A 16,676-nucleotide genomic window follows, 5' to 3' on the forward strand; every position below is an offset into this window, starting at 1 on the left:
TTGGCAAGTGCACTCGGCAGGGAGAGCACGCAAGCAGGTTGATGAGCTGGGGGGAGGAGGGGTGAGGGGGCAAACATGTTATTAAGGAAACATAATTACACTTATAAATTCCTTACATCAGGAGGATAAGGAGCAAAAGAAGTTCAGGGAAGAAAAAAAAAAAAAAGACAGACGTAGAGAGCAAGAGAGAGTTAAAGGAGTGATGTTGTTTTTAACGGGACTCTGGGTGTCTCTCCTTTCAAAATAGATTTACTCCTAACAGCCAGACTCTGCATCCACCCACCGCAGTGTGCCAGATATTTTCACTTAAAAAGATGAGGTAAGGCAGAGAGAGACGCAGACAGAGAATATGAAGCCTTAAGGAGCAACGAACCTTTAAAGTGCCTGCTTTATAATCTACAAACTATGATGACACCGATGTAGATACACGAGTCTGTAATGTTGTATTTTCAGTAACAATCTAAATGTGTCTGTTGATGTAAAAAAAAACTGTCAAACACGAAGAGCTGGCACTGAACGTCTGGGCAGAGTCGTGGTCATGTTAAGTAATGTTTTTCTGATTTATCGCAGTTTTAGACAACATAACATATACAGTCGTTATTCACTGCTGCTTTTATTGTTTTGTATAAACAGGACCAGTATTTCTGATCCATAGCCACAGGGCAAAAAAGAAGACGTTGTACAGATTTGGCTGCATCGAGAAAAAAAAGCCTCTTGTTCCTTCCTTCCTCTTTTCTCCCTTCACTTACATCCATCTAAATTCATTTCTGGTCATTATTTGAACTCCTGTCACGTGATCTGGTTTCATTTGGTTGCTTGTTTGTTCTCACAATGAGACAATGCTGTGAGCTGCTACCTGAGGAATTCTGGACGTGGGAATGTGAAAGGTCAGTGTAAAGGGGCTGACCGATGGCGCCCACGCAGGCCGTAAAACAATATTGCCAGTGTGTAGGTGATGGCGTGGGGTCAGCGTGATGAATGGCTACAGTCATGGTGAAATTTATGAGTAACGTCTCCTACATCCTACTTGATTTGTTTGTCTTTATCCCACAGAGAGGCAACAACCGACTGGATTTCTTTTGATTGACAGCTGGATTTAGCTTCTCATATGTTGGGATTTGATGGTTTTCTTCATAATGTCTGACAGTCAGCTGAACATCTTTGGTTTTTTGACTGTTGGTCAAATAAATCAAGCTATCGTCACCTTTGGTCTTTCGAGAATATAACCAGCAGATTAATCAATAGTGAAAGTAATAGCTAGCTGCAGCCCCACTTTCACATGAGCGGCACCCAGGCAGCCGACTGTAGCGCCTGAAGATGTTTGCAGTGGGTCAGATGTTCTGTCAAAGGTGTAACTTAAAATAATAAAGCAATGTGAGCTGAGACCAGCTGAGCTACGTTCAAACTACGGCTCAAACTCATGAGTTGCAGCAGCATCGCTGAGGAAGACAAACACGTTTCACATCCTTGTGCAGAGAATCGCACATTAGCTCCAAAGCGACACTGTTCAGCCACCTCCCTCTTCTTTCTGTTTACGTGTCTGTCCAATATCGCATGTGAAGGCTTCTGACAGTGAGGTGAGATGAATGCATAAACATATAATGTTTCTCTTCTCACGCCTCATTAACCTTGAAGCATTCTCATTTCTTCCTTTAATTATTTTCTTACATTGAGTCTGACATTTCAGAGATTTGGTTTTGACATCACTTAAGAGTAAAAAGAAAGTAAATTGCATCTTTTTGGGGGTGGAAAAATAAACCTTAACGTTCACTGTGACAAAAATGATCTTTTAAGCAGCCCCCGCTGCCTCATTAACATCCAATTACACTGTAACCGGAGACAAAAAAAAAGTCATTAGTGCTCCCGTGTTAGAGAAAGGATGTTAACACTGTGAGGTCAAAAGAGGAGAAGCTGGGATTTAAAAGCACATTCCTCAAGTGCTACAAGGCTTGATGCAGGTAATTTAAAACACAGGTATGCTGAAGCCTTGGAAACACTCCCACCAACCCATTAATGCACCACCGGCAGATTAACAATTCAAATCTGATGCACATACTCGCAAACAAACACCTCCTGGAACATGCGCTGCCTTCACGGGAATTCGAAGTGCAGCAAAGCGAGGAAACAACACTTATCACAGTCGGTGTTTATGTGATTTTATTTTTTTTCTGCTTTTATTCGTTGCTCTGTCTCCCTGTCATTGTGTCTTGGCCCCATTTATTACCCCTTCTGTAGTACAGTATACTCAATACATAAACAAATACAGCTGCTGCATTTCATCAAGCCTGTGATTAGTCTTGTCAGCTGCACCACAGCTTGGGAGAGCGCAGGAGAAACAGAGAAATATGTCACAAACTCCCCCAGGACGAGCATTTCTGGAAACTCGGTATTGTTTGTAAGGAGGTGGGAGTTGCTATAATGTGTTTCTGTTGGGTTTATGAGTTGTTTTTCTATGGAGATCATACATTCTCCAGCCGGTTAATGGGAACAGTTTACAGTTAGACAATAAGGGACTTATTATTGGACAGAATGAGAGAAGTATTTGTATCTAACAGACTAACTTTGCTAGTGGGATGTTTAAAACACACAGCTGGGCTGTGTGTGTGTGTGTCTGGTGGAGGCAGTGTTACGACAAGATTGAGATGGAGAAGATCAATGCCCCAGCCCGAGGCCCCGAGAGAGTGACTAACCATCTAATTAGAGGGAAGAGGGAAGAGCCGGAGCTTTAAATGAATAATTATTGGCCTCTCAGAGCCCGGGCTGAACAATACAAGGAAGAGATGAAAAATGGCTGCCACACCGCATCACTCCGCATTCCCTTACAAACCAAACAGCCCGTGTCCCGAGGAGTCCCAGGGGACCTGATATCGGGGTGGCTGGGAGATGAAAAGATGAGTAGACACTTAGTGACCACCTCAGGCGTTAGATAAGCAGGCGCTCTTCCATTTATCATCATTCGCTTTCAAAGACATCGACTTCTTGTACTGTGGCAGGTTGTCCTGGTTATCTGGATGTCAATACCAGTCTCCAGGCAAAAGAAAGGTTAACCACATATAGAGAATGCATTGCAATGAGCAGTGCATTCTCTAAAACAAACTTTCAAATTCCAATTATGAGATGTATATAATTAATCCCCAGGCATGGACACACAAACACTTTCATTTGATTGTTCAAATGCATGTTGCACGTGTACAAAATCGCTGAGTAAAAGTGCATCATTCTTACGTCATTCAGCTGGGACAAGAGGCATAAAAGAGCTGCAGTGTCACCGCAAGACACGACAATGGGAAGTGAGAGAAAAAGCTTTGTTCCAGACATTGTTCGAAACAAGAAGAATCGAAAGTTGCTGAAAAACAATAAACAGCAATGTGATTATTTTCTTACAGCCTATTAATCCTGGAGCTAAACATGTAATGCTTCATCCTGAAGTTGAAAGCAAGAGAAAAACAAGTGGTCATTAATCAAAGGGGCTTTAGGAGGAGCACGCTCTGTAAATTTTGTGGCATATTTGTCCATTAGATAATTACATAATGCATCTTGTGTTCAGAGTACAGACATTTTAGTTTGAGGGTAGCACAAGACAACAATCAATGGAGTCCTTAAATCAGAAAGTTGTATCCTCTGGGGAGAGCGGAGGTGCACAGTAACCTTCATGGCAGGCTACCCAGTCGATACTGACTGGGAGATTAAGATCTCTTGTGCCTCGCGTGGAACCTTTGGCCTGCATGTGGCAAACGCCAAGTGGACGCCAAAACCGTTCTAAGGCATCCGTTCTAAGAATCTAAGGCACATTTCATGGAAGTCTGCTGATACTTCTTCAGATACCTTACAACGCTGATCAAGGGAAAACTGTTAAGAGTCAAAATTCACCAAAATTCTGAAGATCACAGGTGCACTGAAATACATGTTGAATATTCATGGTCTACATGGGATGAATTTGTCATTGTGAGTGAAATATCTCAACAACTGCTGGATGGATTGTTATGAAATTTGCTGCTCACAGCGAAACACACACAACAAACATGTGCACCGTGAGCTCAAACCCACACTAGCTGAACCATATCCAACAATAAAACTACATTTATTGCACCTGTGCAGAGCCATGCTGTTCCACATTTGGCTGTGAGCCCTGATTCCTGAGCGCTAAATTGGTCGACCTGGCTATTCATCTCCTCTTCTTTCCCAAGACAAGCACTAAACAATGGCCATCTACTTGCTCTCATTAGCAAACATTCTACACAACCAGCTCGCCTCGTAATCAATACCTTTAATTCCCTAATGGCCCTGACTGATTTAACCCCAGCCATGGTGAGAGAGAAGGAGCCAGAGAGAGAGGCTGAGAGATTAAATCTACCTGATGTCCCCTGGCTTGCCTTTGTGAGAGTCTCCACTCTCTAGTTTCTGACTGAGAGTTTCCTCACAACAATCCAGGCAGGTATTTTCCCTGAGGGCAGGTGTGGGTGGAGCTACAGGGAGGTCAGAGGTCAAAGTAAGATAACAATGGGCATGCTCAAAGCTCCCCTCACCCTCAAGGTAAGGACAGATTCGATGTAGGTAAAAGGGGACATGTCAAACAGATGTCAGTGCCACACACCATCCACAATTAACATCCGCCAAGCTACAAAAACAGGGAAAAATCAGTCTCAGCTCAGTCGCGTGTGATCCCTTTTTATTTCTGACAAATCAGTAAAATACTCTATATGTACCTCACAGGTTTCTGATTTGCTGCTCTAAAGCTTTAAGATTTTCCTAGTTTCTCCAGTGTGAAGATGGTTAACAAGTCTCATGTTAGCAGGAGGCCAGTGGCAAGAAAAAAAAAAGTGTGCAGGTCTTAAATTAAATCTCTAAATCTACTCCCTCAGCACTAGTGGTAATTCTATGCACAAAATACCTCTTAAAGGAAGGAGGCTGTTATATCTCTATGAAAAATGTATAATAATTAATTTGGTTGGTAGAGAATATTCTTGGAAATATTTTTTTTAATTTACAAACCTGAGGCAGTGAAGCCAAAAAGCTAATTTCAGACACCGGTTGCACACACATGCGTGTAGATATCGCTCTTTTAAGGAAAGCAACATGGTTTTGCTGCTTTTCTAAATCGTCCTTTGTGTTAAACAAATGTTTCTACTTTTTTTTTTTTTACTGTCTTTCCATTTTTGGAATAAACAATAATCAATAAACAAACAGGCAAAACCTGACCATCAGCAAAACTTGACCGACGTTAACTGACCCTCAATTCTCATAATTTTAACCCACAGAACAGGCGCCTCGTGAAGAAGGAAGGAATGGCCAATATGAGCTCACTCCACAAAAATGTTCTCTTTCTGAATGTGTTAAATTGGTTTTCAAAAGTACAGGAGCAAACACACACACACGCACACACACACACACACACACAAAGACACAGACTCACACCCTTCTCCACTCAGTGATGCCTGAACCTGCCTCAGTATGCTGGTTGGGAGGGTTGGTTGTGGTGAAAGCCGGGACGAGACCACCTAGGGGAAATATTCTGCCTCTGCAAACAATGACAGCGAGTGAGATAAATACTGCAATAACACAACCTGAAAGCATCCCTGGTTCAGGCAACCACAACAGCCACGAGGCAGGGCTGTGGTGCTTCAGTCTGGGCTCAGTTTCCAGACCACATGTCCAACATGTTCGACTTGTCTCGGCCTCTTGCTTATTTTGACTCGCACTTGCTCTTGTCTCAGACTTTCATTCAGCTGTTTGACTTTTCCTGTCATAAATCCTTCAGATATGCTTTTTTTCTTTCTCAACCTGATCCACCTTTTTTATTTTCTTCATAGCACTGTCATTTGAGGAATGTCATGTATATGTATTATATAATTATTGAGTGTAATAAATGGTTGAATGCACCTAGCTGGTGCAGAAACAAAGTACACCTCTTCATCCCTAAGAGACCCATAAATCAATACTGTTTAGTGTGACGGTGTGCTTATTGCCTATTTTGGTCTTAAGTATTGACTCATTTTACTCTGGTACTGTCTAATCTTGATTTGTTTTGACAACTCTTGGACCTGTTCTTGTATCAGACACCTCGAGGCCTGGCCCTGGAACTGATATGGAATCAGCCAATGAATTTGCAACCAACAATTTTCATTGCTGATTGATCATTTAAGTTAATCTAAGTCCATTCATCAAGAATAAATGTCAAGAATTTAACGGCTCTAGATTGTAGTCTTGCATTCTGGGAACTTTAGCATGAGCATTCATACTGTTTTATTGGCATTTCTTGGACTAAACAACAGCACTTAACACTACATACAGCTGAGGATGATGGGTATGTCGTTAGTTTCGTGGGTATTTGACCACACTCAAATTTTGACCGGATGTTGGTGCTTGATGGAAAGTCAGGGGAAGACTAAAGTTATTACAGTTCATCCCGATGGGGACGTGAATGTCTGTACCAAAATTTCATGGCATTTCATGGCAAGTTGTTGATGCTCGATCACAGACGTCGACCTTTCAAGTTATTATAATTATAACAATATTGAAGACAATGATGATAACGCTGATTGCGCTACAGGAAACTTCAGGGCAACACTAGAGGAAAAAGCAGGGGATCACTGACGTCAGCGCTGTCCGACATTGCCACCCAGAGAAATAAAACTGATAAAGAAAATGATAATTAGATACAGCCCTTGTACCTGGTGCGTTTCACATATTCATCCAGCAAGAACATCTACATTACAAGATAATGGAAGTCTGTTTTTGCATTTCATAAAAGAAAAAAAATTAATAGCTTGTATTTGTGTAAAGAAGACAGACGTTTACAGCAACTGAGGCAGAACAAGTTAAAAAGAAAGACTTGTGTGAAACCTTGTAAAGCCATAACCAATGGACAGCTCAATTTCAACCCAAAATGTTAAACAAAAGAGGCATGAATAAACAAAGATATCTGGTCATAATGATGTATGACTACTTGGAGTTTGACTCAGTTGTTCCACAACTTCAAAGTGCCATTTAGTGGCTACATAAATCACTATTAATGAAGGCAATATCTCATCACTGCATATTTTGCTTAACATTGAGCAATAAAATCTTAGACCAAACAAATAACTACTTTGTTTTAATGTCTTTAAGGTGTGGCTGGTTAGCTTGCCAGATGGATGTGGTGCCACTGCTAAGACTAGTATTTCATGGTGACAGACAAGGTTAATCAGACGTTCCCTCAATTGTTCAGATAGATGAAAGTATGACCTACTGTAAGTGAGACATTTGGCTTCATCAAGTCGGTTAACTATTCGGGGTATAAATGCACTGACAGCTGTATAACAAAGGCACATCTCAAAATATCTCAAAGTTGCTTACGGGAATTCTGGTGCAGAGATAATGAGCCTCATTACCCAACACAGCGAGAATTGTCAGCTACAATAACAAAGTACGGCATAAATAGATAAAAAAAAAAAAAATACTTTGAGGATGTTTATGTTCTCCATCCTGTAAACAGGTCCTATTATATCATTTTCTATGATTCGAAAGTGAGAAATCTGAGTGCCTGGTCCTTGGTAATAAACAACTTTATCAAATGAGGTTGTCATTTTGTCATCTTACTGGTTTAATAGCTTGATTACTGGGAAACAAGAGGGTTAATGGCCCACTATAACTATACTTAACTATAATTAAATTTTACTTAAAAATTCTTATAATTGTCCTCCTCCCGACATGTTCTGAATTTGCATATTTCTCAAAGGTATTGTCACATCAGGAGTTCACTGACAGAGGGGAAAAAACCTCACAGCTACTGCAAGTCTCTTTACAGCAGGTCCAGAACAGTGACACAACAAGTTTTTCTGGGTTATATGCATGCTGACAGATGAGCTTTCAACATGCAGATCAAAGCGTCTTTATGTTGGCAAAAGCTCGAAGACTTCACCCTGACAGTTTCACCCTGTGTCAGTCAAATTCAGCCAGGGCATACACATCGTCAAAGCAAATGCATGTCAACTTAAACAAGCCACACCAAGACAAAATGTCCTTCCTGTGTGGAACACCCTGTCAAAGGAAGCTTTGAGAAAATTAGAAACGCTTGACAGGAACCAACACATTTGCTACGGTCAAGTGTTTCATCATCTGCACAGGCCAAAATATCACAACAATGAGACATAAAGAAAGAAAGAAATTTGTATGGTTTTCTTAACACTTAAATGAATAATTTTTTACTTGATTTTCATTAAAATCATAGGCAAATCCTTTGGTATCACATTAATCAGAATTGTGAATGGATGTTATATCACAAGTGAGTGAAATGTACTTTCAAACTTAGTGTATTTTAGATGAAACTGGCCTCAATGCAACTCATTTTCAAGACATTCTTTGAACCGTCTGACTTCCCTACTTGTGTAAAACGAAAAATCAAAGTCCCTTAAAAATGGATTTAGCTGTCAGCTTTAATTTGTATCCGGTGAAGCTATGGGCTTGGTCTGAGGCTCCACTAATAAATTCCTCACAGCTCATTAGAAATACAGTACACCTCATTGCTAAGCCAGACAACATCAAGCCTTCTCTGCTCTATAAAGCCTGATGTAAATGCATCAGTACTGAACTGACCTGCAGTAAAGAGAATCAATGAAAGCGTTAAGATACTCTGTAACTTTTCAGTCTTGACATTCATTGTAGTTCAAACAATGCGATGGTTGTAGGGAAACCTAGATTCAGAAATGTTACGTTTTCAGCACTGCAAGGCTGAGCTGCTACACAGGAACCGGAGTTCAATAAATAACAACACTCATGACAAGGCTATGCTTAGCTGAGTATTTTGTGGCCTGGGAATGAGAAAAGGCCTCAAAACCAGCGTCATCGCTGCAGGACAAAACACACACCGTGGAAATGTCAATTTGTACAGTAGACGACGAGCCTTTTTGAAATGTTTAGATAATTCCACCACATGATAACTGCTGCCATGAGGGATTACCAGGATCAACAAATGTTGTGACCCACACTATAATCCACACTGTCAGTCTATGTGTTTCTGGCCTCATGTGACCTGCCTGGCAGTGTGCACTCCACCAGGGTGTGTCACCCTCACCAGGGTGGCATGACCCGAGATGACAGGGAACCCAGCTGGATAACAGACCAACTGATGGCAGGCTCCAGGTGCCTCAGCCAGTGGCCACCAACTACCAACCACTCAACATCAAACGTAAGCAAAAACGTAGACAAAACGAAGGCACAGACAAAACAAAAGCCAGACCGAATGAAAACAAAGACCACTGTTGCCCTCTCTCTGGCACACAACAGTGTTTTTCAGCCTTTCGTTGCCAGCCGCAGAGTGAGAACACTGACACTGAGAGAGAATCAGCTTTTGGCAGCCAAAGCTTTCAAACACAGCAGATTGAGAACAGGCACTGCCAGAAGGTAAGGCACCACGTGGCGATTGTGGTTTCACAATAGATGAGACGGAGCATTCGCGCCTGAGAGCTCTCCCGTATCCCTGCAGGGAGAAACTGTCTCCACTGAACAGGCATGTTTTCATGTCACTGGATCCCTGGCTCACACCAAACCTCGTCTCCTCTTCTTACATTACAGGGCTCTGTGTAACTTTTAATGACCAAACTGAAAAAAAGGATGTTCATGTAAGACAGCATTTGATACGGGCGAAGCTCTCGGCCGTTAGAAATGGGCTGCAAGGATGGGTTACACGCTGCAAAGTACTGGATTTGAGACAAAAACAAGGCTGAACCAGCACATGGCAAACCCATCTGGAACAAAAGCTGGCCTAATTTCCCCAAAGATAAGGGACGAGCCCTGCTCCAAACAGAGACAGTGTGGGCTGCTCTCCTCGTTCCTCCCAAACCACAAAGGTTTGGGATACTGGCCTAGACGCACTGAGCTAAATGGACAGTTGACTGAAATAGGTCAGTCAAAAGTCTAATGGGATGCACACAGGCTCCTATACACATGAAATCATTCACACACACACACACACAAATACCATGGATATACACAGGCCATCCAGCCAACAGGCATTATTAGATGGGTTAATGGGTACTGAGCTATTCAAACAGCAGGCTTTGGTCAAGCATGCTACTCAGACAGGATAATAGTGGGATAGCTGGAGGGGCTGGGGGGTTCTTGAGACCTGGCGGTACCTACTGCAGGGACAAAAACTACAACATTTTTGAGTCACTGCCTTGCAACTCCACTGTCTAATAATGATATATATTTTATGTTTTAGGCTTTTAGGTGGGAGCTTTACAGTGTCGTGGCAGGGATTTCAAGAGTAGAGTATTACAACTAAATTCCTGCAACATATAAAATATCAAGAAATGCAAAGGTCGGACACAGTGATAACAGAGGAGAATTATTAGTGCTTGGAGAAGAAATGGAGGATAGATAAAGAAAGAGGAAGAATTTGTAACCTCAGAAAAATATCGAAAAAATGAGGTTGATTTCGTAAGAAAAGGGAATGTAACTCATGGCCGAAGAGGCAAGCAAAATATTTATTTTAGTTAAACTGAATATTTGAGTTATGCTTGGCTAAATTTTAGCAGCTGCCTTTATCTTTCACATTGTGTTCGGTTACTAAAAGTATGTCATAACATGTCTGACTGAATCTGTTATGCAAAGTGAAGCACATATGGAAAATGTTGAAATAACATTAAAGTTCCCATATTGTATAAAGTGAGTCTTTTTTTAATATAAAGCAGGTCTAGGTTCTATATTAATACTGTGAAAGCATCAAAGCCTCAGTCCACAGAGAAATGCTCACAGCCTGTATTCAGAAACTGAGCCTTAAAATGAGCCGTCGAGACTTCCTGTAACTTTGTGATGTCACATCCAAGCAGTCGCCACTCTCAGCTCTGCCCAAAGCCCAGTCCACCTGGACCCAACATCCAACCTTGTAGGATTTGGTTTGTTTACCTGAAATCTGCTATATTTCTATTCAATCACTCAGGAAACAGTGAGCCAATCAGAAGAGAGGCTCAGAGTCTCTCTTCTGATTGGCTGACTAACCTGTTGTTACTAGAGCTCCAGAGAGAAGTCTGAGAGAGGAGATGTAAAACTACATTGAGATGGTTTTTGGTTCTTAAAACCACAAATATATCTTCTGATGAATAAAAAAAAAAATTCAAATAAAACACTGGAAAGTATAAAACATGGGACCTTTAAGTAATAGTTATAAATATTACCTCAGAAATAGAAGCTTGTGTGACAGTTACTTTAAAAAAAAAATGGTTGCAGCAAAGTGCAATATCTGAACCTTCTCCAATCCTTGGCATCAAAAATAGAGTGGGTTGATCCCCCTTCGTCTGTTTTCGACAGTGATTGAGAAGGTGGAGAGAGTGAAAGTAATGGGATTAAAGACAGGCAGCTCTTTGTAGATGTGTGCCAAACTGGTAGACGAGACACAGGAGCACAAAATCTCACAAAAACCAAACAGTCCATCATACACACACACACACACACACACACACACACACACACACACAGACACATTCATCTAGAAGTTACTGGACAGGAATACTCTCCCACCCGCATCAGAACAAAACATACAAATACATCCACAAACAGGTAGATGCATATAATCACTCACATCAAGAAGCGAGTCAAAACAAGCTACAAAGCCAAAGGGGAAACTTATGAACACACATACAAAAACTCTCACACACACACACACACACACACACACAGGCAGTGATTGACAGCTTGCATTAAAGTAAGGGCAGGTCCAGGCATAGCAGGAGGAGGGGTGATGGGAGGCAATTAGAGGCATTTTTTAGATGGTAATAGCTGTGTACAAGCCCAACAGTCTATAAAAGCTATTCAAAGCAGGCGAGCAGATGAGCACAGCTATGAGAATGGTTGGTCCGTGTGCCCATGATATGGCCCCGAGGGCATGGAACGGCAGAGCAGAGATAGAGAGAAACAGGAAGAATGATAAAGGAGTGGCAATAATTCCTTACTCTGGCATGAAGGGATGTCACAGTATCTCCAGTAGATCCCGTCCTCATGATCAGCAATGTAGCACCACGGCTGAACATCCCCATCAGGATTCCTGCACACACAGAGCGGCGAAAGTTAGCACGCAAAAGCAAAAACACTGGCCTTGTATTTTAGTGGACACAACCAAACACAGATGTTTGATTTGACAATTTTGCGATTATAAAACTGGGCGTCTCAGTGCAGCAGTACAGGAACTGCTGCAGATGTAGTTTTAGAGATGTGTTGGGGAGGTGACGAAGATCAGGACGAAAGAGAAGATGGTAGGGATATGAGGGTAGGGAAAAAAAACAAGACAAAGACAGGCTATCAACTGAAAGCCCCGCTGCAGAGGGCTGAACGCTCAATAATGTTTCAGAGGCAGATTATCTCTGCTGTGTCAATCATCCCCTGGAGCACCCGTTGGTGCTTGTTGGTTTAGCTTCTTCCTCTGTGCTCTATAGGCTTGACCATGCATGTCAGTCAAGGGCCGGACCAACGGGGTCTTAAATGGATGTAGGTGGTTTGAGGTCCGGGGGGGGTAGGGATATTTGATCCAGGCCAGATACAGAGCTGAAAAAAGGGATGTGTGACGGGGGCAAAGCTTTGTCTGAGGCTTCAGCCTCTTTTGAACCTCATCAAGGCACATTTAACCCATCATAATGAGCCTGACAGGCCCCTTTGGTGCTTTTGCTTTTCAGTTTCACTCACAAAAGCGATGAAGAGTGGGACTGAAGATAGAAATACCTAAAAGCTTTGTGCGGGCTCCGTGTCTCCAGGGTAATCATGCAACTTTGTAAATCATGACGATTATGGCAACTTCTAAATTGCTGATAAATTAAATCATAGCAGCAAAAATGCAGCGGGAGCTCATCATTGTGCTATTTCAGTTCTTGAAGCTCTATTTCAGGATTAATGTGAACTGTAAAAATACACTCCCCATTGACTCAAACAGCCTTCTAAGATGACATGGTTTTTTTTTTTTTTTTTTTCAGCGCTGACTGTAATTGGCAGAGACCTTTTCTCTTCTTTTTTGACACACCTCATTGTAGCATCTTGAAATAGCCCTGTGGCGCTGCACTATCCTGTTTCGCCTTTTGTGAGCAAAGTTGTGAAGGGCGTTTCCATTTCTTTTCTTCTCCTATCCAAAACACTATCCCGAGTTTCCTCCTCTCTTTTCACACTCAGAATGAGGTATTGACAAAGATGTCGTTGTTAAGACTTTATTCTGGGCTGAACTCAAGTTTAAGTGCCTGAAAGCTTTTCACTCTCAATATCTGGTAAACAGGTACCGCTCTCTTCCTCGCAGCCTGTCGGCAACAGGAATGTGAGTGGAAAGAGTTCATCTGGTCACATTTTTATTTATCCTTTATTTTACCATCCTGCCATCAAAACAACCCCAAACTTCTCTCGCCCCTGAAATGTTCCTATGTTCACAAGAATCCAGCCTTGTTTTCCAGTTAATTTCGACACCGTATCATGAGCCAAGATCTGTGTGTTACTCCACCCAGATTGGAGGCAGACACCTGTTTGTTTAGCCTGAGGCTACGACAGAAATGGTTGAAAAGAGCAAAAACTGGGTCCAACCATCAAAACATCGGATTATAAACCCTTTCTCTATTTCTCTCTCCCCTTCTCTCTTTCATGCCTGTCAACGTCTAATAGCCCCATTTGAAATAAAACCCCCAAGAACTCATCTATAGCCACTTAAGTAATTTACTGCAGTTTCTTAATCATCCCCGAAGGAGGCAGACATGAATTACAACCATCAGCATAAAAAAAAAAAAATCCTCACTAGGCCACCCATCCTGTGTCTGACCCACTCGTATCTTTGATCAGTAAAAGATGTGGTGTGCCCCTCTGAGCTTTTCTCCCAGTCCCCAAGTAGCTGGGGACTAGCCCCCCCCCCCCCCCCCCCCCCCCCCCCCCCCCCCCTCCCCCCAACTCTCTATCTCACCCACACCTGCACACACCCTTTTAGCAAAAGTATGGGAACATCATCCACTGGGCTGGAGTGAACAGGCCAGCCCACATGACAGAGAACTATCATTAATCCTGCCCCAGGTGCCTCTGTGTGTGTGTGTGTGTGTGTGTGTGTGTGAGGGGAGGAAGGGTGGATCAGAAGTTGGAAAGCAGACAGTGTCAGATTAGCCGATGTGTCACAGTGCAGATAAGAGCAAACCCTGATGAACGGAAATCCATTCGTTTAACCTGGCAGCACAGAGAAAGACTTGGGTCCTTGTGGAGACTCTGTAATAAATGTTGCTGCCAGTGCATATGACATAAACATATAAATACAGATGGATCGGTGTGTGTTTGTGCGTGTATGTAGGTCTATGTGTGCTCAGAGAATTTTTTTTGGGGGGGGAGGGGGGGGGTGGTTGCATTCACATCCATGTGCGTCAGAGATGGCCCTCTTGGCTCTGAGCAGGAGAGCTTGTTGAAACACTCCCATACCCAGAGGTAGATCACAGAAGATGTTTGGACACAATTACGCTGATTGACTCATTTTGCTCGGAGTGAGCCACACACTTGGGTACAGAGCCAATTACAGCCACATTGCTTTTTGCCTCTCAGGATCTCCGGCTCTGCATTTGAAGGCAAGAGTGGCTCACATCTGAACACAGAGGGGGGAAAAAAAAAAAAAAAACAGCTGTTCTTGGCTGGCTGCTGTTCAAAAGGTTTCCTTTAATAACCATTTTCCACGTACCTTAATCAGAAAATTTATGAACATCTTTAAAATGCCTGGCGCTGTGAAACTACATATAAAAAAAAAACGAAATTCTTTACATCAAACTGTCCGAGAAAATGCTGGGAATAACATGCTTCCAGTTGTTTTTCATCAGTTAAACCTTAAGTGAGAATGTAGACTGACTTTTGTTTAGTTAAACTTGTAGAAAAAAGAAAAAAAAACAAGATGAAAGCTAAACTTCCTTCATTTTACAGAACTGGAGAGAGGAGAACTGCTGATTGGACAGTGGTGGTGAGAGGCTTGTCTGGTCTGGGATTTGAGGTCAACAGCAGATCAGAGTCTGGCAATTTACTGCCTGAGAGAAGACTCTTTAATTGACTTGGATGATTTAGCATGCAAACTGCTGCCTGCTGCTGCACTGCATGAATGCGTGTATTGAAGACGAGGGCTTGTTGGTGTGGGCCGACATGTATAGTCTACTGTCTATTGTTGTTCTCTCACGGTCCACTTGTGCTAAATACGAGGTCATGACGTCCCTGCGTCATGTGTGGCTGATGAACACACCACTATGTCATGAAAGGAGCGATTCACCTAAATTACACAGGAACTTTTTCCTCACCTACATCTTCTAGTCATGAATATAATTTTGGTTTTCTTAAGACATGTGTTTCTGAGATTTCTGCCTGCATCACAACACAGTGGAGGTTTAATTTGTAGCTTTCACAGCGTTGAGAAATTATTATACAGCAACTGTATCTTTCCAGAAAGTCCTCTGGGTGATCTACAGAGCTCCCGGTGAGCGAGGCGGTTTTTCTGTGAAACTACTTCTTCAGCAGAAAGTAGTTCCAATGAAAATGTTGACATTGAGGCTTGAGGATTATCCGCAGTTACCAGGGCACTGTTTACGGAAAGACAAGACAATATTGATGTTTTTGAGCACCTCAAACAGAATGGGAGGAGTTCTTTCAGGTGCCCTTGCTCCCTGCAGGCAGCGTTTTGTGACTCACAGTTGGAGCAAACCTACAGCTCGGATCAGTCCAGAACTCTCCCGCTCAAATCAGAAAAAGGCGTACGAAAGATTAAAGACCTTCTCCGATGAAAATCAAGTGTTTAACCTTGTTAACATGTCCACATGATGTTTTTCATATAACACGAGACATATCATGAGCGAAATAAGCAGTCAGCGTCATGACTGAGTATTTCCACCTTGGAACTATAGTGAACCAATGCACAGATTCAGGCATCCAGGGATTCATACGTCTTTTAACCTAAGGAACAAACAACATAACCAATTAACTATGCTTCTGTCGTCTAGTTGCCAAATCTGGTCACAACAAACTCCTCAGAACCTCAAACATGAGGCTAAGTCTCCTCCGCTAACCAACCTGATTTACTCTGCTCTTTCACCTGTCACCCTACCGAGAGCAGTGGTGGTGGGCGGGGCAGATCCAGATTTCTCAATAAGGAAGTCAGCGTTGATGTGCTCCCAGTGCCAGTTTTTTACGTGGGAAAACCAAAATATGAATCATAGCAGAGGATTTTAACATAATTTAAAATAAGTCTGGAGAGGAACTTTACCAAATTCATCAGAAAATGTCAAAGGTACAAACCTGTGTATATAAAAACTTATGAACTCACTAAATATGAGTCACAAGGATTCAGTGACGTGCACCGCTAATGAGGGATGAAGCTAAAGACAACATAATCTGCAGGTCATTAGTGATTCAGCAGCGTTTTGTTCACAAATTCAACAGCAAAGCATTTTGAATCTGTTACAGCCTCTTACTGGCTTCTCTTCCATAACAACAGTTGCTGAGGCTCGTGGGTATTGTAGTGTTTTGACCCATGTTTTCTCAGAAATAAAGCTGAAATCATCAAAAGGTCATAGCATAAATTTACACAACTGTTACATAATCCAGGAGATTTATCCAAAAGGATAAAAAGGAGAATGCAAAATGGGGAAAAACACATCAAGAACAAGCACTTTGTGCATGGCTAAACGCTGAGTCTGAAAACATGTTTGTACTTCAGCCCTTCA

At 42.2% G+C, this 16,676-nt stretch overlaps 1 protein-coding gene across 3 annotated transcripts in view; it reads right to left on the reverse strand.

Moving 5' to 3' along the window:
* Window positions 1-16,676, reverse strand: part of kremen1 (kringle containing transmembrane protein 1) — a 60,781-nt gene that overhangs the window by 16,285 nt on the left and 27,820 nt on the right. For all 3 annotated transcript variants that reach the window (XM_071483739.1, XM_071483740.1, XM_071483738.1), the window contains exon 3: window positions 11,931-12,022. In XM_071483739.1, the coding sequence (XP_071339840.1) occupies window positions 11,931-12,022 (92 nt within the window). The remainder of the gene's footprint in view (window positions 1-11,930; window positions 12,023-16,676) is intronic.

The sequence above is a fragment of the Trachinotus anak genome, unplaced genomic scaffold (assembly GCF_046630095.1).
Source record: "Trachinotus anak isolate AG129_WGS33_773 ecotype Australia unplaced genomic scaffold, CSIRO_AGI_Tana_v1 ptg000008l, whole genome shotgun sequence".
Classification (NCBI taxonomy): domain Eukaryota; kingdom Metazoa; phylum Chordata; class Actinopteri; order Carangiformes; family Carangidae; genus Trachinotus; species Trachinotus anak.